General features: G+C 45.2%; 1 protein-coding gene across 2 annotated transcripts in view; it reads left to right on the forward strand.

Moving 5' to 3' along the window:
- The window catches only part of LOC147113794 (dedicator of cytokinesis protein 2-like), a 57,661-nt gene extending 38,093 nt beyond the window's left edge, over positions 1–19,568 (forward strand). The window contains exons 7-12 of one of the 2 annotated variants that reach the window (XM_085995116.1): positions 6,007–6,144; positions 7,892–8,019; positions 11,495–11,672; positions 15,843–15,960; positions 16,905–17,065; positions 19,011–19,568. In XM_085995116.1, coding sequence (XP_085851242.1) covers positions 6,007–6,144; positions 7,892–8,019; positions 11,495–11,672; positions 15,843–15,960; positions 16,905–17,065; positions 19,011–19,043 — 756 coding nt within the window. In that variant the 3' untranslated portion in view covers positions 19,044–19,568. The remainder of the gene's footprint in view (positions 1–6,006; positions 6,145–7,891; positions 8,020–11,494; positions 11,673–15,842; positions 15,961–16,904; positions 17,066–19,010) is intronic. The other variant, XM_085995117.1, reaches the window with a different exon arrangement.
- Positions 19,569–21,818: the final 2,250 nt, after the last annotated feature.

A 21,818-nucleotide genomic window follows, 5' to 3' on the forward strand; every position in this document is an offset into this window, starting at 1 on the left:
AATCCATTCACACTCTCCATATAGAATCCAAAATCCCAACCCTATTCACACTCTCCATATAGAATCCAGGATCCCAAACCCAATCACACTCTCCATATGGAATCCCAAATCGCAAACCTATTCACACTCTCCGTATAGAATCCCAAATCCCACACCCATTCTCACACTCCATATAGAATCCAGAATCCCAAAGCCATTCACACTCTCCATATAGAATCCCAAATCCCAAACCCATTCACACTCTCCGTATAGAACCCCAAATCCCAAACCCATTCACACTCTCCATATAGAATCCCAAATCCCGAACCCATTCACACTCTCCGGATATAATCCCAAATCCCACACCCATTCATACTCTCCGTATAGAATCCAGAATCCCAAACCCATTCACACTCTCCATATAGAATCCCAAATCCCAAACCCATTCACACTCTCCATATAGAATCTAAAATCCCAAACCTATTCACACTCTCCATATAGAATCCACAATCCCAAACCCAATCACACTCTCCATATTGAATCCAGAATCCCAAACCCATTCACACTCACCGTATAGAATCCCAAATCCCACACCCATTCACACTCTCCATATAGAATCCAGAATCCCAAACCCATTCACACTCTCCATATAGAATCCAGAATCCCAAACCCATTCACACTCTCCATATAGAATCCCAAATCCCAAACCCATTCACACTCTCCATATAGAATCCAGAATCCCAAACCCATTCACACTCTCCATATAGAATCCAGAATCCCAAACCCATTCACACTCTCCATATAGAATCCCAAATCCCAAACCCATTCACACTCTCCGTATAGAATCCAGAATCCCAAACCCATTCACTCTCTCCATATAGAATCCCAAATCCCGAACCCATTCACACTCTCCATATAGAATCCCAAATCCCAATCCCATTCACACTCTCCGTTTAGAATATCAAATCCAAAACCCATTCACACTCTCCATATAGAATCCCAAATCCCAAACCCATTCACACTCTCCGTATAGAATCCAGAATCGCAAACCCATTCACACTCTCCATATAGAATCCCAAATCCCAAACCCATTCACACTCTCCGTATAGAATCCAGAATCCCACACCTATTCACACTTTCCTTATAGAATCCCAAATCCCAAACCCATTCACACTCTCCATATAGAATCCCAAATCCCAAACCCATTCACACTCTCCGGATATAACCCCAAATCCCACACCCATTCACACTCTCCGTATAGAATCCAGAATCCCACAGCCTTTCACACTCTCAGTATAGAATCCAGAATCCCACACCCATTCACACTCTCCATACAGAATTCCAAATCCCAAACCCATTCGCACTCTCCATATAGAATCCAGAATCCCACACCCATTCACACTCTCGGTATAGAATCCAGAATCCCAAACCCATTCACACTCTCCACATAGAAACCACAATCCCAAACTCATTCACACTCTCCATATAGAATCCCAAATCCCAAACCCATTCACACTCTCCGTACAGAATGCAGAATCCTACACCCATTCACACTTTCCGTATAGAATTCAGAATCCCAAATCCATTCACACTCTCCATATAGAATTCACAATCCCAAACCTATTCACACTCTCCATATAGAATCCAGAATCCCAAACCCAATCACACTCTCCATATTAAATCCAGAATCCCAAACCCATTCACACTCACCGTATAGAATCCCAAATCCCACACCCATTCACACTCTCCATATAGAATCCAGAATCCCAAACCCATTCACACTCTCCAAATAGAATCCCAAATCCCAAACCCATTCACACTCTCCATATAGAATCCAGAATCCCAAACCCATTCACACTCTCCGTATAGAATCCAGAATCCCAAACCCATTCACACTCTCCGTATAGAATCCCAAATCCCAAACCCATTCATTCTCTCCATACAGAATCCCAAATCCCGAACCCATTCACACTCTCCATATAGAATCCCAAATCACAAACCCATTCATACTCTCCGTATAGAATCCCAAATCCCAAACCCATTCACACTCTCCATATGGAATCCCAAATTCCACACCCATTCACACTCTCCATATAGAATCCAGAATCCAAAACCCATTCACACTCTCCGTTTAGAACATCAAATCCAAAACCCATTCACACTCTCCATATAGAATCCCAAATCCCAAACCCATTCACACTCTCCGTATAGAATCCAGAATCGCAAACCCATTCACACTCTCCATATAGAATCCCAAATCCCAAACCCATTCACACTCTCCGTATAGACTCCAGAATCCCACACCTATTCACACTTTCCGTATAGAATCCCAAATCCCAAACCCATTCACACTCTCCATATAGAATCCCAAATCCCAAACCCATTCACACTTTCCGGATATAATCCCAAATCCCACACCCATTCACACTCTCCGTATAGAATCCCGAATCCCAAACCCATTCACACTCTCTATAGAGTCCCAAATCCCACACCCATTCACACTCTCCATATTGAATCCCAAATCCCACACCCATTCAAACTCTCCGTATAGAATCCCGAATCCCACAGCCATTCACACTCTCCGTATAGATTACGATCAAAAATCCCTGTGTAATCCAATCGGAACAGAGATGCTAACCAACTGCAAATTTAAGCTGATTCTTACAGACTCCCATTGGTAGGGGATTTGCTGTTAAACTGCCGGCACACCTGCTCCAGTGCAGTTGCCTACTAGTTTCATTGCACTGGTTTACATTCACATCCTTGGCACTTGCAAATATTTCCTCAAACAGTGTCCTCATATTGGTCCATCAGTGACTCTTTGCAAAGCCCTTCGATGTAATGGTGCCATTACTCAATATCAGTGTGGAATTCCAGTAGCCCCATCCCCGCACGGCCGGTACTGATGCGTACGGTATCGTGGGTAGAATTTGCAGACGATAAAATGACACCAAATTATGTGGCTCAGTACGGGTGATTTGAAATCGAATCCTCAACCAGCTCAACACGAACAGGGCATAAGTGGGCATCTTAGGGTTGCCCACTCTGCACGGACGTATTCCTGGAAGTTTCATCACATGATCTCCCGCCTCCAACTGCCCCTCATATTTTTTATATCCCCCATATTTTTTATAATAAGCAAAAGTGTTCAAAGAACAAATGAAAATAAAGACAGCATTTTATTTTAATGTCCCTATGATTTGTATCCCGGGGTTGCTCGCAGCAGTGTCTGTGAGATTAAACATAAATTCCTGGAGACTCCAGGGCAATCCTGCAGGGTTGACTACCTTAATCCTTCAACCAGGATCCACTCTAAGGCTTGCCGGGTGGGAGAACAGGTCCGAAAATTGGGGCTACAGTGTTATAGCCCTATCTCTGGGAGCCTTGGTGAATGCTTCCTTCAGCGTCTAACTACACCAGTGAAAAATATTTTCCTAAATATTTGCGATATTGTTTGGCTGGCTCACATTGAATTGTGCAGTGAATGCTTCCACAGGATGTGGCTCTCAGATTTGCAAGTTTTGTATTTTAGGCCTAGTTTTTGCATATCATCAAAGCAGATTTCTGGGCCAATGAGTTTTGCCCTTTACTCTACCATCCCTCTTCCAATATACTGCAGTATATTTCCACTAGGTGGCAGTTGGCGACTGTCGTTTGCCATTATACTCTTCAGGATAAAATGAAACTATTGTATGTTTGCCAGTTGGTTTAAAGCAGTTACGCAGTACCATTCAGTCATGATCCTAACTAATGTCTTGCTCAAACGCTACTCTCTCCGTGATGAGGCAACATTCCGCAATATGGAATGATGGGACGTGGCCCTGCACCCGTGATTCCCAACACGGGGAGCCCCAGATTTCAGTTCTGGCACTGAGAACTGTTAGCAGGCCTTTCTGCACAGTACGGTAGCCGAGTGGATAGGGTGCTGGACAGGCCCCACATAGGTGTTGAGTTCCACTCCCACCGAGGCAAGTTGTGAAACTGTGGTGATTTATGGGTTGAGACCATAGAAAAAAAAATTGTCCATGAAACAACAACAACTTGTATTTATAAAGCGCCTTTAACATAATAAAACATCCCAAGGAGCTTCACAGGAGTATTATAAGACAAAAGTATTTGACACTGAGCCACATAAGGAGAAATTAGGGCAGGTGACCAAAAGCTTGGTCAAAGAGGTAGGTTTTAAGGAGCATCTTAAAGAAGGAAAGAGAGATAGAGAGGTTTAGGCAGGGAATTCCAGAGCTTAGGGCCCAGGCAGCAGAAGGCACGGCCACCAATTGTTGAGCGATTATAATCAGGGATACTCAAGAGGGCAGAATTAGAGGAATGCAGATATCTCGGGGGGGTTGTGGGGCTGAAGGAGATTACAGAGATAAGGAGGGGCGAGGCCATGGAGGGATTTGAAAACAAGGATGAGAATTTTGAAATTGAGGCGCTGCTTAACCGGGAGCCAATGTAGGTCAGCGAGCACAGGGGTGATGGGCGAATGGAACTTGGTGCAAATTAGGACACGGGTAGCTGAGATTTGGATGACCTCAAGTTTACGTAGGGTAGAACGTGGGAGGCCAGCCAGGAGTACATTGGAATAGTCAATTCTAGAGGTAACAAAGGCATGGATGAGGGTTTCAGCAGTAGATGAGCTGAGGCAAGGGCGGAGACGGCGATGTTACAGAGGTGGAAATCGGCGGTCTTTGTTATGCTGTGGATATGTGGTCGGAAGCTCATTTCAGGGTCAAATATAACAGCAAGGTTGCGAACAATGTGGTTCAGCCTCAGACAGATGTTAGGGAGAGGGATGGAGTCAGTGGCTAGGGAACAGAGTTTGTGGCAGGGACCGAAAACAGTGGCTTCGGTCTTCCCAATATCTAATTGGAGAAGGAGTCTGACAATTTAGAGACCGTGGAGGTATTGAGAGAAGAGGTAGTGAGATAGAGCTGGGTGTCGTCAGCGTACATATGGAACCTGACGCTGTGTTTTCGGATGATGTCGCCAAGGGGCAACATGTAGATGAGAAATAGGAGGGGGCCAAGGATAAATCCTTGGGGGACACCAGAGGTAACGATGCGGAAGTGGGAAGAGAAGCTGTTGCAGGTGATTCTCTGGCTACGATTAAATAGATAAGAATGAAAGCTGTCAGATTGTCATAAAAACCCAATTGGCTCACGAATGTCCTACCTGGTCAGCCCCACAGGTCATTTCAGTCACTCACTATGTGGTTAACTTAATGCCTTCTGAAATGGCCTTGCAAGCCAACCAATTGTAAAAACAATCACTACAAAGTATTACAAAATATTTACAGCACAGAAACAGGCCAATCATCCCAACAGGTCTGTGCTGGTGTTTATGCTCCATATGAGCCTCCTCCCACCCTTATTCATCTCACCCTATCAACATATCCTTCTAGTCCTTTCTTCCTCCTGCTTATCTAGCTTCCCCTTAAATGTATCTATGCTATTCGCCAAAATGTACTACCTCACACTTACCTATATTGAAGTTAATTTGCCAATTACATGCCCATTCTGTAAGTTTATTAATGTCTTCCTGTATTTTGACGCAGTCTTCCTCTGTATTAACTACACCCCCCCAATTTGGTGTTATCTGCAAATTTTGAAATTGTACTTCCGATTCTCGAGTCCAAATCATTTATGTAAATGGTGAAGAACTGTGGTCCCAGCACCGATCCTTGTGGAACACCACTTCCCGTCATTTGTCAATGCTATGATGAAGGCCACTATCTCAGGACAACGAGGGATGGTCAATAAATGTGGCCTTGCCAGTGTCACCCATATCCCAAGGTATATAGGATCAATAATTCTGCTTCAATTGGACTTTCACGCGCCTTTCATAGAGCTGAGCTAACCCTGCCTCCTGATACCTTCCCTTGCCTCCTTCCTCGAGGAACATTCAACATCCCACCGCCAGACAAAAGGACACGGGGCAGGGCAGGGAGGGCCAGGCTGCAAATGTTTCTTGTGCTGTTTTTTGAGTACCAATGTGCTAAGAATTCCTCCTCTTTCTCTTCACAAGCTCCCGCTGCTTGGAGCAGGAATAAAACTTCACGGGAAAAGGGTGTTGGATGATCTTCGGCCATTCCACGACCGGATGGAAGAATGTTTCAAACAGTTAAAAATCAAAGTAGAGAAGGAGTATGGAACAAGGGAGCTGGTAAGTGGGCTGGAATCAAGGTACTTTAGTTCCCTTCTGCTGAAGGAGAGGAAATGAGTATCCCCCATGGCCTTTCCTCTTTACTGAATTTTGTGTTTCTTAACGCACACTGGATGAGGGGGAGAAGAAGTAGCATGGTTGCAATTTCCCCCCCCCTCCCAGATGCAGGAAGTTTTCTACCTTCCTCTCCTGAAAAGGGTGATCCATTATATTAACAAACTTTGACTACTTTTTAATTATTGGCTAAATTAGGACATAGTTCAACATGCCGATAGGCCACAAGCCTGCCACCACCTCATTCGGTTTTGCTATTTTTGAAGATATAAGTAGAGCTTTCTTGATTTTAGTAATGAACGTGTCAACATGTTTGTATGAAATTCCTCTGCCCACTATTTTAACAAATTCATCGCTCAACAGGCTTTTAATGGGCTAAAGATTTTATTAAAATAATAGGGAAAGGAGTTTCTCACAAATGTAACCAAATTGCGCACAGTAAGATTCCACAAATCAACACAGGATGAATAAATAGTTAATGGCCCGTAATTTCCGATTGGAGGCTTCCTGCATGCGGATGCCTCCTATATTTTAAACAAAAATTAAATTTTTTGAAAAAAATAATTAAAGTTTTTTATGGGGCTAAAAATAAACTTACCTTTTTTAAAAGTATTTTAAAATTATAAATGAGTGAAATTTTTTTTTTTTCTTTTTGCAACTCTTGTGCCTGATTTTACCAGGCATAAGATTTCTAAGGGTTTTCAGCGGGCGGAGGTTCTCCAGAAAGTGAAATCTCCCCCCGCAGAGGCCCTTCTCCAGGGCAGACGTCCAATCTGTCAAGAGCATGCCTGAAACCGGCATTTCCGATGTCCCTACAGGTGTGTACACAGCACGTACACACCCGTAGGGATCGGAATATACGTCCCATTGGTTTTTTTTTGGTGGTGTTGGTTAAGAGATGAATATTGGCCAGGGCACCAGAATCTTTAACATCCACCTCAGCTGGGCATTTTTTTGAACTCTCATTGGAAAGCCAGCACATTCGTCAATGCAGCACTGAGAAGATTGAGGGATAACATTTCTCAGTGAAAACCCTCTCTTCCCATCAGTTAACACTAAGTGTCATGTGAAGCAAAGCCATCGACGGAAGATCCAACCTCCAATGCCGATTGTATCACTCTAAAGCCAACAAAGATCACTGCCCACTAAGACACTCCAGACATAGCTTGTTGCCTGTATAAATAAAGAACGAACTTGCATCAGTATAGCGCTTTCATGACCTCAGGACATCTCAAAGCACTTCACAGCCAATGTATTTTTGAAGTGTAGTCACTGTTGTAATGTAGGAAACGTGGCAGTCCATTTTGCGTACAGCAAGGTCCCACAAACAGCAATGAGATAAATGACTGGATAATCTATTTTATAGTGATGTTGGTTGAGGGATAAACATTGGCTAGGATACCAGGAGAACTCTCCTGTGAATAGTGCTATGGGATCTTTTACATCCACCTGAGAGGGCAGACAGGAGCTCGGTTTAATGTCTCATCTGAAAGATGGCACCTCCCACAGTGCGGCACTCCCTCAGTACTGCACCAGGAGTGTCTGCCTAGATTATGGGCTCAAGTCCTGGAGGGGGACTTCAACCCACAAACTTCTGACTCAGGGGCGACAGTGCTACCACTGAGCCAAGACTGACATATAATGCATCTCTTAATTTCATGTGCCTACATTCTTTCCTGAATTTGTCTTGCAGCCAGATTTTGATGAGAGACGGACAAGCCGGCCAAGGTCCATGATGAGATCCTATCGGCAAGTGTCCATGATCTCCCTTTCCTCCATCAACACCGAATGCAACACACCAACCAAAGTGACTGGTGATAGGTGAGGCACAGACACCGACTTCACTGCCGACGGTTGAATCCACAGTTATTGATCATCCTTGATAAGTAGCAAACTCCTGTACCTGTTAACCTCTCAGAACTGAGACCCAACCTATCCCTCACTCCCACCTTCTCACCCTATCCTTGGTAGCTTTCTCTAGATATGCATCTAATTACTTCTTAAACCTATTGATATCATCCACTTTGATCTCCTCTTTGGATGAAGAAAGTCCCGCCCCGCACCCCCGCCCTCCAACTTTGCTACTAACTCCTAACTGCCTAAATTTTGAACTTCTTTGCATTTGAAGAACATTCCCAGATCTATTTTATCAGTGCTCAGGTTCTACCATGTGGAATGGATGCGCAGCCTAACTGCTGAACAGTAAATAATGGAGTCAGAGTATTGGAGTCTGCATTATGTGGACAGGCCGCGACCGTTAAAAGTGTAGCTGCTTCCCAGTAACTTTGAGTTTGTCCGATGATAGCAGAGCCATGCAGACCAGGAAGGTCCCAGGTTTGATTCGTGCTGTGAGCTAACTCATCTCGACTGGAACACAGCATTTGGCCTCAGGTGTTGTACTAAGTGGCACAGATCAGAAGGTGCCTGGTTTAATTTTTGTTTATTAGTTCTTGGGATGTGGGTGTCGCTGGCAAAGCCAGCATTTATTGCCCATCCCAATTGCTCTTGAGAAGGTGGCGGTGAGTCGCCTTCTTGAACCGCTGCAGTCTGTGTGGTGAAGGTACTCCCACAGTGCTGTTAGGGAGGGGGTTACAGGATTTTGTAATGAGGCCTGGAGCTGAGTGCTCCTGCCAGAAACCAAACTGAACATCAGTAAGCAGGTTATTGATAGCACTGTCGCTGACACCTTCCATGTTCTTCTGCACTTCTCATTGAACCAGGGTTGGTCCCCTGGCTTGATGGTAGTGGTAGAGTGAGGGATATGCCAGATCATGAGGTTACAGATTGTGGTGGAATACAATTCTGCTGCTGCTGATGGCCCACAGTGCCACATGGATGCCCAGTTTGGAGCTGCTAGATCTGTTCTGAATCTAGCCCATTTGGCACGGTGGTAGTGCCACACAACACAATGGAGGGTGACCTCAGTGTAAAAACAGGACTTCGTCTCCACAATGCCTGTGCAGTGGTCACTACTACCAATGGTGTCATGGACAGATGCATCTTCGACAGGTAGATTGGTGAAGACGAGGTCAAGTAGGTTTTTCCCTGGTGTTGGTTCTCTCGCCACCTGCCGCAGGCCCAGTCTGGCAGCTATGTCATTCAGGACTCAGCCAGCTGGGTCAGTATTGGTGCTACCGAGCCACTCTTGTTGATGGACATTGATGTCCCCCACCCAGAGTACATTCTGTGCCCTTGCAGTGCTTCTTCCAAGTGGTATTCATGGAGGAGTACTGATTCATCAGTTGAGGGAGGGCGGTAGGGGGTAATCAGCAGGATCCTTGCCCCATGCTTGACCTGAAGCCATGAGATTTCATGACGTCCAGAGTCAATGTTGAGGACTCCCTGACTGTATACCACTGTGCCGTGGTCACCTCTGGTGGGTCTGGCCTGCCGATGGGACAGGACATACCCAGGGATGGTGATGGAGGAGTCATACATTGGCTGAAATGTATGATTCTGAGAGTATGACTATGTCAGGCTGTTGCTTGACTAGTCTGTGGGACAGCTCTCCCAATTTTGGCAGATGTCCCCAGATGTTAGTGAGGAGGACTTTGCAGGGTCAACTGGGCTGGGTGTACCGTTGTCGTGTCCGAAGTCGATGCCGGGTGGTCCATCCGGTTTTATTCTTATTATTGCTTTTCATAGGGGCTTGTTACAACTGAGTGGCTTGCTAGGCCATTTCAGTGGGCAGTTAAGAGTCAACCACATTGCTGTGGGTCTGGAGTCACATATATGCCAGACCAGGTAAGGGCAGCAGATTTCCTTCCCTAAAGGACACTAGTGAAGCAGATGGGTTTTTGCGACAATCCGATAGTTTCATGGTCACCATTACTGATACTAGCTTTTTATTCCATATTTTATTTAATTACGTGAATTTAAATTCCCAGTTGCCATGATGGGACTTAAACTCAGGCCTCTGGATTACTAGTCCAGTAACATAACCACAATGCTACTGTTCCTTATCTATAGAGTGCTGTAACTGGCTTCCATGGCCCTCAACTAGAGGGGAGGGAGGGGGCTGGAGATCATTGAGGTCCCTTATTTCTTTACAGTGACCTTTCCTGAACCTGGAAAGGGTGTGTGTGTGTTTATTAGGTTAAAGCAGGATTAAGGTTAGTAGTGATGCCCCCCAAAGTTAAATAGACTCCATATAGTCACCATCTAGCCTCACAAAGGAAGAATGACCACGGGCAAAGAACCAGAGGAGGAAAAAAATTGAGGGAAGGCAAAAGAAAACATCACTTGTACCAGGACTGCCCCCAACACGCACTCAGTGAAATGCTGCAAATTCTGGCAAATAATTAACATCAAAATATTTTAAAATATCCAATGGACTAACGGTGTACACAAGCAATCATATCTTAATAGACACTGAATGAAAACAAGATAGGTTTGGTGTAAAGCTACAGACCCATCCATTGTTCTCGAGGTAGATGCAGATGAGAGAGGCTTCTTGGCCCACACATTTGGAACAAAAGATTTAGATTTTCCCCCCATCATATATAATGTGTGTGGATCTAAAGTTTGTGTCTCCACTACCTTGCTTAGAAGATTATTCCAGGTCTCGATTGTTCCTTCTGTGAAAAAGTTCTTCCATGACAATTCTTCAACATCACTTTCACCAGTTTTAATTCACCTCGCCTTGGGCTGGAAAAGACATTGTCCAGACATATTATGACTATTAGATGCTTAATCCAGTTGATTAACTGCAATGTCCCAGGATACAGATTGTTGTGGGATTTCTCTCTACCCCAAAGCAGACGGAGACGAGCGTGTACTGGTTCCAAGCGATCTTTATTCAAGCACGTGCAGGGAGAGGCCCTCTCAGCCTAAGCTGAGACGGGAGTCTAATTTTTACATTCGAGCAGTTGGCTTATATACAATCTTACATCTTGTTTCCTTCACATCTTCAGGACTTGGCCAATTAATTGTCCAAGTCACGTAGAATTAATCACATCTCCACAAAACACATCTTGTTTATCTCATTTGCCCTGTTTCCACATCTGCCATTGTTCTATCCAATTTACGTACGCTTAACCTCATCTTCGCAAATCACATTTTGGCGGCCCATTGTATGGCTTCCTTGATTCTTTTACTCCCCCAATCATCATGTAATATGCTTTTTCCAACTGACTTTGTTCTGCCAGACTTCTCCTTTATTATATCAGCCAGCTAGTCAGTTAAGCTGCTAATCTAACTTTTAACCTCTTCACAGATTAAATGATTTTACTGCTTTTAAAATCAAATGACTAAGTTCAATGCTTACCTCACACGAGTGTTCCTTGTGTCACTCCAGCAGTGCGATTCCAGACAGTCCCAGACCAAGGACACCAATCCCCAGGACTGAAGAAAAGATACCGGATCGAGCCATCAAGGAGGAAGGGGAGATCAAATTAAGGAGGGAGAGAAAGAGGCAGAAGAGGAGCAGCGTGGTGTTTGCAGACAGCAAGGCAGAGCCTTCAGACTCTAAGCGGGTAAGCAGCACGTGAAGCTCACGTTACTGAAGAAGCATAGAGCAGCAAAGAAAAACTAGCCCATAGACAGCCGTGCAGCTCTACCAGGTTCTAAGCTGGACAGTGGCATCATAGAACCATTGATGTCTACAGCACAGTAGGTAGCCGTTCGGCCCATTGTGCTGACTCTTTGCTAGAGAAATTTAAGACGAATCCCACTGCCCTGCACTCTCTCCATAGCTTTGTATCTTCCTCTGCTTCAAATGTTTGTCCGATTTTCTGTGAAAGGTGCAATGGCCTCTGCTTCAACCATTCCCTGTAGCAAAGCATTCCCTGCTCCCGCAATTCTGCATGTAAATATATTTCTCCTAACCTCTCTCTCTTATTGATGATTTTTAAACTCACTTCCCAGAGGCAATGAGTAGGATTTATTGAAATCCTTGACAGCTAACACTTCCACACCTTAATGAGACAAAGAAGTAAGTGGACAAAATGGACACAATTTTTTATTAAAATGATGTCGAGTTGACGTCCTTGGCTTTGCCGCACTGACCGTACAGTCCAAACTCGGTGGATGGCGACCCAAGGGCGTCACCCATTGTCACCGCCCTCCCTGCAAACCCACATCCATGCATTCCCTGCACGCTGCCTCAGTCGAGCTTGCACTCCCTGTTCTGAGCCACCTGTACATCACACATGTCTACAGCCCAAAACCTGATGCAGTTACGCTGTAACAGAGCACCTCGAAGGAGGTCCACGCCAACCATATCATTGAGCCTAGATTTCTCAACCACCAAACATCAACATGAAAAAATGGCACCTGAGCCCCAACTTCTCATTTAATTTATGAATTAAAGTTTCAGTGATGAGTTCTGTCTCCCCATGTGGGTTTAATGTGTCGGCTGGAAGAGACTTGTGTTATATCTAATCACTGATGGATTTGAACAGTGGAGATACACAGGAAACTTTCTGATATCCAGCACTGACGGGACCGAGCTGGTGCCGTACCATCAAAAGTGCCGGACATATCAGCATAATGTTGAAACATACCGAACTGAAAAGCTCCATGTGAATCAACAAACCCTGTTGCTTAGCAACAGCTTCAAAACAGTCGGCTGCAGCTGCAAACGTCTCTAGCTTAAGCTGTTGCTATAGCTACAGACCTTGCAGTGCCTGACTGGGGGGAAAAAAAAGCAACGAGAACTAAAAAAACTTATAGAAAACGGCTCCTGATTTTTGCCGTTAGATCGAGTATTCCGGACATATAACCTCCGGATAAACCAAAGTTTCCTGTAATTTATAGATCATCAGACTAAAGCCCAAATGACAGCTCGATGTGAGCTGAATTCTCCAGCCTCATATTCTCTTTGATATCTTTAAGTTTCTCTTTTGACAATGTGTGTACAAATGTCTAAATCAACGGAAAAATACTAGCAACGTTTAAAAACACAGCTGAGTTTGGGGCAGTCTCAACCAGTTCTTACTGGAATTGGTTGGGTCACAGCTCAAAAACCTTCTTCCAAATTCAACACTGCTTGACAATCTGACTCAGAGGCCACAGTTTGGTTAGTGTGGGTAATGGGGAATTGCCAAATTGCTGCAACAGGGGGCACTTTACTGAAGCTGGGCTGGGGCACATTGTTAGTGCAATGTAGAGGGAGCTTTACTCTGTATCTAACCCATGCTGTACCTGCCCTGGGAGTGCTTGATGGGACAGTGTAGAGGGAGCTTTATTCTGTATCTAACCTGTGCCGTACCTGCCCTGGGAGTGTTTAATGGGTCAGTGTAGAGGGAGCTTTACTCTGTATCAAACCCGTGCTGTACCTGCCCTGGGAGTGTTTGATGGGACAGTGCAGAGGGAGCTTTACTCTGTATCTAACCTGTGCTGTACCTGCCCTGGGAGTGTTTGATGGGACAGTGTAGAGGGAGCTTTACTCTGTATCAAACCCATACTGTACCTGCCCTGGGAGTGTTTGATGGGACAGTGAAGAGGGAGCTTTATTCTGTATCTAACCCATGCTGTATCTGCCCTGGGAGTGTTTGATGGGTCAGTGTAGAGGGAACATTACTCTGTATCTAACCCGTGCTGTACCTGCCCTGTATTCTGTAAAAGTATCCTCCGGACTCAAAGGAAAACCGTAAACAATGCATGCAGGGCAGAACTAGGCCAATATCCATTAATAATCACTATCCAAAAAAGAGCCACCAAATTTTGGAAACACCTAGAAATGAGCAACCCCCAATGCTATCATTACGAAGCCCTGAAATGCCAAGAGAGGACCATAAAGAAGAATACCCTCAGTCAACTAGTCCTGGGACTCATGAAGTAACTACTAACACTACTAACAATAACCAGCCCCAGGACAGTGACAGCGTAACACAAAGAATGCAACCCAACACAATCGTCGCTAAGCAAAAGGAAAAATATCTGTCATATTGGGCAGAAACAACAAAAACCCAAAGCAAACTCAATTGCTACTTGGCCCTAAACAGACAATACAACATGGCTGATTACCTGACCATGGTAAAGGATAGCAAACTGAGAAAAACTTTGACAATGTACAGACTTAGTGAACATAACCTGGCGATCGAAAAAGGTAGACACAGACAGACCCGGCTACCAAGAGAGGACAGGATATGCTCTCACTGCAGTCAGGGAGTGGTGGAGACAGAGATGCACTTCCTCACAGCTTGTAGAAAATATCAGGGCATAAGGGAGAATTTCTACCCAAAATTCACAAAAATATGCCCGGAATTCAGAAATTTGAATGACGACCAAAAACTCCCATACCTACTAGGGGAAGAGAGAAATTGCGTAACACTAGCGGCACACTATGTTACAGCTTGCCATAAACAGAGGGACAACCACTAAATATAAGAAAAGAGTATATATAAATTATATGAAAGTATATTTATACACTCAGGGATATATCTGTTTATACACTGTATGGATAGATCTGTATTTTTGTGAACAAACATGAATGTTTTCCGATGCTTTGGCAACATAAGATGTAACTTGTCATGCCAATAAAGCGATTTGAATTGAATTGAATTGAATTGAATTGAGTGTTTGATGGGACAGTGTAGAGGGAGCTTTATTCTGTATCTAACCTGTGCTGTACCTGCCCTGGGAGTGTTTGATAGGTCAGTGTAGAGGGAGCTTTACTCTGTATCTAACCTGTGCTGCGCCTGACCTGGGAGTATTTGATGGGATGCACAGGGAGCTTTACTCTGTATCTAACCCGTGCTGTATCTGCCCTGGGAGTGTTTGATGGGACAGTATAGAGGGAGCCTTTTTTGGTCTCCTTATTTAAGGAGGGATATACTTGCATTGGAGGCAGTTCAGAGAAGGTTCACTAGGCTGATTCCTGAGATGACACGGTTGTCTTATGAGGAAAGGTTGAGCAGGTTTGGCCTATACTCATAGGAGTTTAGAAGAATGAGAGGTGATCTTATTGAAACATATATTATTCTGAGGGGACTTGACAGGGTAGATTCTGAGAGGATGTTTCCCCTCGTGGGTGAATCTCAAACTAGGGGGCATATTTTCAGGATAACGGGTCGCCCATTTAAGACGGAGATGAGGAGGAATTTCTTCTCTCAGATGGTCATGAATCTTTGGAATTCTCTACACCAGAGAGCTGTGGAGGCTGAGTCAGCGAATATATTCAAGGCAGAGATAGACAGATATTTGAGCTACAAGGGCGTCAAGGGTTATGGGGAACAGGCAGGAAAGGGGAGTTGAGACCAAGATCAGATCAGCCATGATCTTATTGAATAGCAGAGCAGGCTCGAGGGGCCAAATGGCCTACTCTTGTTCTTATTTCTTATGTTCTTATTCTGTATGGAACCCGTGCTGTATCTGCTGTGGGAGGGTTTAATGGGACAGTGTGGAGGGAGCTTTACGCTGTATCTAACCTGTGCTGTACCTGACCTGGGAGTGTTTGACGGGATGTACAGGGAGCTTTACTCTGTACCTAACCCGTGCTATATCTGCTGTGGGAGGGTTTAATGGGAAAGAGTGGAGGGAGCTTTACTCTGTATATAACTGCACTGTTCCTGATGTGGGAGCACTTGTTGTTGACACAGTTTGTCTGAACTTGATGAACACTGTACTCTTCCCCCATCAACCCCCCCCCCCCCATCCTGCCATCCTATGTTTACCTCATGAGTTTTTTTTGTCATTTTCAGTTGTCAAGGAAGCAGGAGTTCAGGAGTGACACCAACCTGTCGGACAATGTTGAGAAGCGCCCAGCTTCAATGCTCAAGCAGATGAGCTTTGCCAGCAGGTCCGTGCCGACAATCCCAGGTAATGTGCAGAGAAACTGTGGGATCTACACAAGGTTACTGTGAAAGAAAACATCTCATCTCCTCAACCACGTTCTCTCCAGTTAGCAATGTAGGCATTTCTGGACAGAAAAGAAACCAAGGTCCATCTAGCTCGTCTTCTCCCATCCTGGTACTCGCATGATACAATGAGAATGGAGTTGTTGACTAATCACAGCAATCAATCTCTATCGATTAGTCTAAAACAGAACCAGACATGACATGAGGAAAACCCCAGTGGTGAAGAGCTTTGGGAACCGTAGGTCCAAAGTCACCTTTTTCCTCCCAAGCATGTTAGACTTACCAATATGTTTACATGGCATGTCTCAAATTACTCATATACTATATCCCAGTTAATTCCACTAGCTGATCCAAGACCAATTGCATTTTAAGCAGTGATTCAACTAAGTCATTCATCAATTCCATCCATCTTTATCCAGATTTAAATACCGTCAAACAATCTGCTGTTTAATACTAAGCTTGAGGGATAAACATTGGCCAGGTCACTGAAGAGACCTCCCCTGCTCTTCTTCAAAAAAGTGACATGGGACCTTTTAAATCCACCTGAGAGAGCAGACAGGGCCTTGGTTTTACATCTCATCTGAAAGACAACATTCCCTCAGCACTGCACTAGAGTGTCAGCCTGGTATTTTGTGCTCAAGTCCCTGGAGTGGAACTTGAACCCACACTTTCTGGCTCAGAGGCGAGAGTGCTACCCGCTGAGCCACAGTTGACACCAGGTGTAACCTGCCATACAGCAGTGTCCTAGTACAGTGCCAGAGTCCAAGTAGCCTGTATCGCTGTGGTATGCCGCCAGGTTTTTAATAGCCCCAGAAGCTGTCGATTTACTTAGAACTGAGGAAATTTTTCCGAATACTTTCCCTTTACCGGGACTGAAGTCTTCAATATTTTTCGAATCCTTTCCAGCTCTGATTTTTGCAGTGGCAAATGGAGGGGAGGAACAAACCTTTGAGGAGAACGCGATGAAGAGGATGAGTCAACCGATGTTTGCGCTCACCCCCGATGAGAATGATGGAGAGAAAAAGAGCACCCCCAAAAGTAAAAAACCTTCGTTCTTTAAGACACGGGTGAGTCTTTTGTTATTTTGGACTGGGTTCATGGAATGCTCAATCCTTAACAAGTGACAATGCAACTAACAGCTATCACACTGAATATCACTCTGTATCTACCTTATCGAATCCCTTTATCATTTTAAACTTCTCAATTAGCTTGCCCCTCAGCCTTCTAAACTCAAGGGAATACAAGCCAATACAAAAGCAAATACAATGCAACCTCTCCTCATAATTTAATCCTTAAAGTCCTGGTGATCATTCTGGTGAACCTGTGCTGTACCCCACCGAGGCCAACATATCCTTCCTGAGGTGCGGTGCCCAATATTGAAAACCCCTGGTCTGTACTGAGTTAGCTGATGCCAGCTGTGGTGGTAGGGGTGCTATAATTAGTCTTAGCTCCCTTAAGCTAGCGAGAGAGTGAGAAAATCAGCCAGGGTTCTAGCTCCTGATCGCTGGTCCAGTCTGTGGTCACTGGGCCAGGACCAGGGCCAGCTTAGCCTCAGCCGTGATGTCCCCACTTCAGTTGACCACCTCCCCCACTCACGCAGTCAGTGATGGCGCCACAAGACAACCCAGCATGAGATGAGAAAAATAACTTCAATGAGTCCAATTCAAAAGATATGTCAACGAGAAGATTAAAAATAAAATTGGACGGTTGCCAAGTGGAATTAACCAGAATGAAGCATCAGTCTGAGTCAGCAAAATCAACATTTTCTTAATCCTCATTGCTAATCAGTGCGATCTCAGCACTCGGGTCAATCAATGCCAGTTACCTGTGCAGTTGTTCTGAGCTACTTTTACACTCACCTGCCCCACGGCCATGGCTAGGGCCCAAAGCCCAGGCCTTGGACACCCAACTCCAACCCCACTGTGCTAGAATTTTCTCTGACTGGGTGCCGAGAAGGAGCCATCTTTCATGGGTCTTCCAGGCCTCCAGTCTTAGCGGGCCACTCAGCTGGCGGTCGACTGGCACGAAGGTCTGTGCGCTTCAGGATTGGACTTACATGGGTGTCGTCCTCCCACGGGCCGGGGCCAAACCCGCCCGCTCAGCGGAAACAGGCGGTCAAAATAGCCGCAGCGACTTACTCCTTGCCTTCCTGTTGGAATTTTAACCTGCTGTGCTGAGCAGGTGAGTGGGAGATCCACTAAAAGGCAGGAGGGTTCTGTTTTAAATACACAGACCAGGCTCCGATGGCGCTATTGGGGCCTGACTGCAGATTTAACCCCATACGTGTGCGAGGAAGTCATCATGGTTTCCTCGACAGGCCAGCCTGATGGCAAACAGGAGCGGGGCCAGAGGAGACCCAGAAAATTAAGTACTTTTTCTGGGGGGGGGGGGGGCGGTCCTTGTGGGCCCATAGGAGCAAATGTGCTTCACAAGGAAACTTTGGAGCTCCCCTGCCATGGGTGTCCCTCCTCCTCCCCTGGTGGCCTCCAATACCCCTTCTAGCTACTTACCTGACTTCCGGGGACTACACCGTCAGGTCCCCTCCCCACCCATGGCAGCATAATGTCGCCTGAAATCGCTACTGCTTCCCACCGTGTTCAAGCAGGAGTCTGACCCAGGCCATGCAGCTGAGGCCTCGGAAATTAAGATGGTTGAAGCAGAGAGCATTGACGCATTTAAGGGCAGTTTGATGCATACATGAGGGAGAAGAGAATTGAGGGATGGGGGGAGGGGCAGGGTGGGAAGAAATAATTAGAGTGGGAGGAGACTCGTGTGGAGTGTAAACCTGCTGGGCCGAATGGCCTGTTACTGTGCTGCAGATTCTATGTAATTGCTAGACTCAAGGTCTTGGCTCTTCTCTTTGGTTTCTCATGATGTTGAGGATAAATGTATAAATGCCGGCATCTGGAATCAAAACTGTCACGTCCTTCACTTTAGCTTAATCTTCACATCAGAAATCTAACACCAGACTATTTCTTTTCTCACTCCCCCCCCACCCCCCGCCCTATACAGCTGACTTCAAAAAGCACAGAAGACAACAAGTAGCCTGGGGATAAGCTCTCCTGCGTGAATCTGTGAAAGGAGGCTCATCGGTACGGAGAGCACGGTTCCGAGGGCTGAAGAAGTGGTGGGACATCCACCATGGTCATCGCATTGCAAACAGACCCCACTCTGAATGTTGGTGCACGATTCTCATGACTCATGGAAACCTTTTCTTTGTTTTTAAAAGCCCTCGTTTTCAGTAGCATTGGTCCTGGTCTATCGGGATTCTCCAGAATAAATCATTATAAACAGTTTTAGCATACTTTGGCCTTTTGAGCGGCAGCCATCCTCCAAAGGCAGCAAGGGTTGCCACAGCTAAACGGCAACAGGAAGCACTCATTTGCGCACTTGCAAGCAATGAATTCCTGCAGGCCCCAGGGCTTTGAAGGGTGAAGCCAATGTGAAGACTCGCTGCTGTTTCATAGCCTTCATTTCTAAGCTGAGTCCAAAAATTGCTAATGTCCATTTATTGCTATGCACTGATTAAAGTGTTACTATCAGATCACGGGCAAGGTGACATTTTTGTAATCCCTGTCTCTCGGAGTTTTTACTTGAGGTCATCGGCCGCGCTTTCAGAGACCGGCGGGGCTTTTTAAAACTTGGGCTCGACACTGCATCCAGTTCTGGGAAAGCAAGATCTGTGCACCATTCGACCAACTTAATAGTCAGACCAGGCAGCTGGTCACCTTAAGAACAATGGAACATAGGAACAGGAGTAGGCCATCCAGCCCCTCGGGCCTACTCTGCTATTCAACTCCATTTACCCACCTTTGCTCCATATATCTTAATACCCTTATCTAACAAGAATCTATCAATCTCAGTCTTGAAAGCTGCAATTAATCCCCTCCGTCCACAGCCTTTAGGTGGAGAGAGTTTAGATTTCCACTGCCCCTTGTGTGAAAAATTGCTTCCTGGTTTCCCTCCTAAATGGTCTAGCTCTAATTTTAAGATTGTGTCCCCTCGTTCTTGATTTCCCCACCAGAGGAAATAGTTTCTCTGTATGAACCCTATTGAATCGTTTTAACATTTTAAACACCTCAATCACCCATCAATCTTCTATAAACAGAATACAAGCCAAGATTATGCAACCTGTTCTCATAATTTAACCCTCTAAGCACCGGTATCATTGTGGGGATAACACTTTTAATGGGGACCCACAGACAGTAAGCAGCTGGGTATAAGACCAGTTCCCTTATCCAGATGGCAGAATCACAGACACACATATGTTTCTGTTGGTTCCTGAAACCTCGGCTTGGTTATACAGCGGAATGCAGGAAAATGCGAATACGGTGCTGCTAAACTGTATAATGCAGTGGTACGGTAGCATAGTGGTTATGTTACTGGACTAGTAATCCAGAGGCCTGGACTAATAATCTGGAGACGTAAGTTCAAATCCCACGATGGCAGCTGGATAATTGAAATTCAGTTAATTAAATAAATCTGGAATAAAAAGCTAGTAGCAGTAATGGTGACCATGAAACTACCACAATGTGGTTGCTGCTGAAATGGCCCAGCATGCCACTCAGTTGTACCAAACCACTACGACAAAGTCAGCACTGTGGGAGTACCTTCACCACAAGGACTGCAGCGGTTCAAAAAGGGCAATTAGGGATGGACAATAAATTGTCAGCAATGTCCACATCCCATGAACGAATAAAAAAAAAAGCATCTCAAGACTAATAGGGCTCCAGCACTTGCAAGTTGTACATGGTTTATTGGAAGCAGCTAATGGAATAGGTTAATAGCCTTTTTGCATGTATTGCTATGGGCTTAAATCTGAAAGAAAAGAAAAAGGCTCAGTTTTATATAGAGCTTTTAATGAGTTGAAGGACATCCTAAAGCCAATTAAGTACTTTTGAAGTGTAGTCACTATTGTAATGTAGGAAACACGCATAGCTAATTTGCGCACTGCAAGTGCCCACAAACAGCACAATGATGAGATGAACTGTTTTGATGTTGGTTGAGGGATAAATATTTGCCAGGACACCAGGGAGAACCCTCCTGATCTTCTTTGAAATAGCGCTATGGGATCTTTTACATCCACCTGAGAGGGCAGCCTGGGCCTCGGTTTAACATCTCATCTGAAAGACGGCACCTCTGACAGTGCAGCACTCCCTCAGTACTGCACTGGAGTGTCGGCCTAGATTATGTGCTCAAGTGTCTGGAGTGGAACTTGAATCCCTACAGCCTACTGACTCAGGGATGAGAGCTAACACTGAGCCATGGCTAACAACTGCTTTATTTTCCTCACTGCACCTAGTACTGCTACTGTTAAAATGCTTCCCTTCTCTTCACATTCTTCCCTATGTGGAAGGGAAGAAACAACACCCAGGGAGAGTAATGTACATAGCGTTTAGACACGGAAAGGAGGGAGAGAAGGAGTGATGACCCAGAGTTAGTAACGTGCATAGACAATAAATTATGGGCTGGGGAGCGGGGGAAGAAGAGACCCCAAAAGACTAAAGTGTGGGGGAAGGGAATGACGGAACGGACGGGGGTGGGGGGGTGGGGGGGGTGGCAGCGGAAGAGAGAATGAACACAGACATGGAGACCCAGAGAAAAACATCAGGTTCAATTAACATAGTGAGAGATGTGTACCTAGATAATATTATTGGCGATGTTAGTGGATGAATCTAATTGTGTTTGTTTATCACTGTTCTGTCGGCTGTTAATGCTAAAATAGCAAATGGAGGAGTCATACGGAGGATTTTAGTGATTTTAGGATATGGAGCTTCACAGGAGAAGCGTCTTTCATAGGAGAAATCCTACCTTGATGTG

The sequence above is a fragment of the Somniosus microcephalus genome, chromosome 8 (assembly GCF_052327205.1).
Source record: "Somniosus microcephalus isolate GS21.2 chromosome 8, FLI_Smic_1.0, whole genome shotgun sequence".
Taxonomy (NCBI): Eukaryota; Metazoa; Chordata; class Chondrichthyes; order Squaliformes; family Somniosidae; genus Somniosus; species Somniosus microcephalus.